The 3,080-nt window shown below is 39.3% G+C and overlaps 1 protein-coding gene across 1 annotated transcript; it reads right to left on the bottom strand.

Moving 5' to 3' along the window:
• Nucleotides 1-6: 6 nt before the first annotated feature.
• Nucleotides 7-3,074, bottom strand: LOC107834795 (secretory phospholipase A2 receptor-like). The gene is made up of 3 exons (XM_016666683.1): nucleotides 2,838-3,074; nucleotides 710-1,060; nucleotides 7-456 (listed from the first exon to the last, which is right to left on the bottom strand). The coding sequence occupies exons 1-3, from the start codon at nucleotides 3,058-3,060 to the stop codon at nucleotides 44-46; spliced, it is 987 nt and encodes a 328-aa protein (XP_016522169.1). The 5' UTR covers nucleotides 3,061-3,074; the 3' UTR covers nucleotides 7-43.
• Nucleotides 3,075-3,080: the final 6 nt, after the last annotated feature.

Here is a 3,080-nt window from a genome sequence, read left to right as displayed (position 1 = left end):
AAACCCTGAGTATCATAGAGCTGGGCAAGTTTACTCAGAGTAACTAACTTCTACTCAGTTTGCTAACCCTGCTTCCTGAAACAGAGTCACCAGAGAGCAGAGTGAGCTTTTTAAACGTAAAACAGATGAAGTTCAGTTCCTCTGTGTCGTTTCTCTGGAACCATCTATGTTCTCCTCCAGCCTGCATGGCTCCAGAAATGTTACAGTCATTCCTCCATCCTGCTGAGGTCGAGTTCTGATAGCTGATCATCTCCTTACAGACCCAGAACCAGAAATTAAGAGTGCAGTTGAACCGCAGACCCAACCAGACATAATCAGTCGATGCATTCTTGACTTTCTCCTGGATCCATCTCTGATCATCCATGTTGGTGATGGTGACCAGGTCATCATGATGATCTCTGCAGTAGGTCAAGGCGTCCTTCCAGGTTTTATTTTCTTTGATCAGGATCACATTATCTGTCACAGAAGACAGGTACAAAAAAGCTTCATTCATACCTTTGTTCATGCTCATATTCACAAACAAAGATAATTATATATAGAAGTAGCAAAAAACATCTTTAGTTCCAGAAAACTGTTTGGCATTTCAAGTTTTTCTTTGTATGTAAATAATTAGAGAATGAAGACAGTGAACAATTTGAAACGACAAACCTTTACAAGTTACGTATAAATTATGCAAATTTAAATGAACATTAAAGTCAGAGAATCTCACCATCATAACAGATGAAGGGTTTTCTTTCATCACAGCTCACATTCGTCCATCTGCCTTCACCATCAAACTTAGTCATGGCACATTGACCACTGTTGGGATTGTGATTGTTAAATATTGGATTCCAGTGTCTGAAAGAGAAACTGCTTCCATCTGACCACCTCCAGGTGTCTCTGAACAGACCAATGTATGTGTGATCACTTGTAGAAGAGTTTATCAGCTTCTTCACTTCTTCATCCTGTAGCTGCTTCGTTCCACTGATCAGGTCTGTGTGTTTCTCTCTGCAGTAACTCTGAGCTTCCTGCCAGGTCTTCATCTCTTTAATCAAGTGATATTTATGGGTTGTATTAGTTTCTGTGGAGTAATCAAATATATTTATGTTTACCTTGTTTGTACAAAATAGATTTAAAAAAACAACAACTGATAAATAGATTAACATTCTTACCATCAGAGCAAAGTAAATTATGTTGATTAAGGCAGCTGGTGTCTATCCATTTGAGATTTTTATTCACCATCACACAGTTCTCATGTGTTACTTGATTTCCATTATCAGTCGGTTCTCCTGGGTTCCAGTTTGTCTCACTTTCATCAAACTCCACTCCAGGCAGAGACCAGNCTGTCTAAATGTAGAGTTACGTCCACTGGGCTCATTTGTTGGGGTAAGATTAAAGGAGACCAACGAGGATTTTCTGACTTTAAGAAAAATGATTTTATTATATTATATTAAAGAAATCAAACCTGAAAAGGGAATAACTGAAATGAGAATCCAAAATAGATTCATGTAAAACCAAATAAATTACCAAAAACAAACGAAACCCAAAACCACCCTAACAAAACCAAACCATAGGACACAAACCAAACCAAGTGGTTCTGAGGAGGGAGAAGGAAAAAACCTCCTGATGTGCCTGGCAGCTTTAATCAGGCCAAACATCAACACCTGGCTGTCTCCAGAACCCTGCAAGAAGAGACCTACTGGAGCCGCAGCTTTACATTTGAAAAGTTTATACAGTCAAACAACCAAATATTCACTTTACCAAAATCAAACTGATGTCACCAGGGAACAGAGTGAACTTTAACCCTTAGAACAGATGAAGTTCAGTTCCTCTGTGTCGTTTCTCTGGAACCATCTATGTTCTCCTCCAGCCTGCATGGCTCCAGAAATGTTACAGTCATTCATCCATCCTGCTGAGGTCGAGTTCTGATAGCTGATCTTCTCCTTACAGACCCAGAACCAGATGTTACGAGTGCAGTTGAACCGCAGACCCAACCAGTTAAAAGGAGTCGATGCGTTCTTGACTTTCTCCTGGATCCATCTCTGATCATCCATGTTGGTGATGGTGACCAGGTCATGATAACGATCTCTGCAGTAGGTCAAGGCGTCTTTCCAGGTTTTATTTTCTTTGATTAGGATAAGTTTATCTGTCACAGAAGGCAGGCACAAAAAAGAGAAACACTTACAGGTTTGACATTAAATATGATGCCCATCTTAAAAACACTTGAAAATATGCACACATTTAAATGAGCATGTAAAAAAAATCTAATTGTTCTGTTGATTTGTTAACATGTAAGTCAGAGCAACTCACCATCATAACAGATGAAGGGTTTTCTTTCAGTACAGTTCTCATTCTTCCATCTGCCTCCATCATCAAACACAGTCATGGTACATTGACCACTGATGGTTTCTGGATTGTTAAAGTTTTTATTCCAGTGTCTGAAAGAGAAACTGCTTCCATCTGACCACCTCCAGGCGTCTCTGAACAAACCAATGTATGCGCTACTATCTGAAGAGTCCATCAATATCTTCACTTCTTCATCCTGTAGCTGCTTCGTTCCACTGATCAGGTCTGTGTGTTTCTCTCTGCATTAACTCTGAGCTTCTAACCAGGTCTTACCGTCTCTAATCAGGTGATATTTAAGGGATGTATTAGTTTCTGTGGAGTGAACAGACAAATGCAAATCATAATTTATAACTCTTTTTCAAAATAAGCATAAAATCAGGTTCACTGGCAGATACATTGAAGCTACAGTTCCTGTTATTTGAGAGTGAAATTACTACTTCCTTTTTTTGTTGTTAAATGTTTTATCCAGATAATTTTATTGGACAATCGAAAGAGTTTTTCTTAATACTCACCATCATAACAGAGGAAATATTCAGGCCATTGACAACCTTGATCTCGCCATTTGAGATTTTGATGCACAGCCCCACAGTTCTGAGGTCCTTGAATTCCTCTATCATCTGGTTCTCCATCGTTCCAGTTTGTCTCACTTTCACTGAACTCCACTCCAGGCAGAGACCAGTACCATGTTCTGTTAAATTCTGGTTTACTGATCAGACCAATCCAAGCTTCCTTCATTTCTCCAGCTGAGATGTTGA

Source organism: Poecilia formosa, unplaced genomic scaffold, assembly GCF_000485575.1.
Source record: "Poecilia formosa unplaced genomic scaffold, Poecilia_formosa-5.1.2 Scaffold772, whole genome shotgun sequence".
NCBI lineage: Eukaryota > Metazoa > Chordata > Actinopteri > Cyprinodontiformes > Poeciliidae > Poecilia > Poecilia formosa.
Note: the sequence above shows the minus strand (reverse complement) of the source record. Positions and strands in the feature narration are given on the sequence as shown.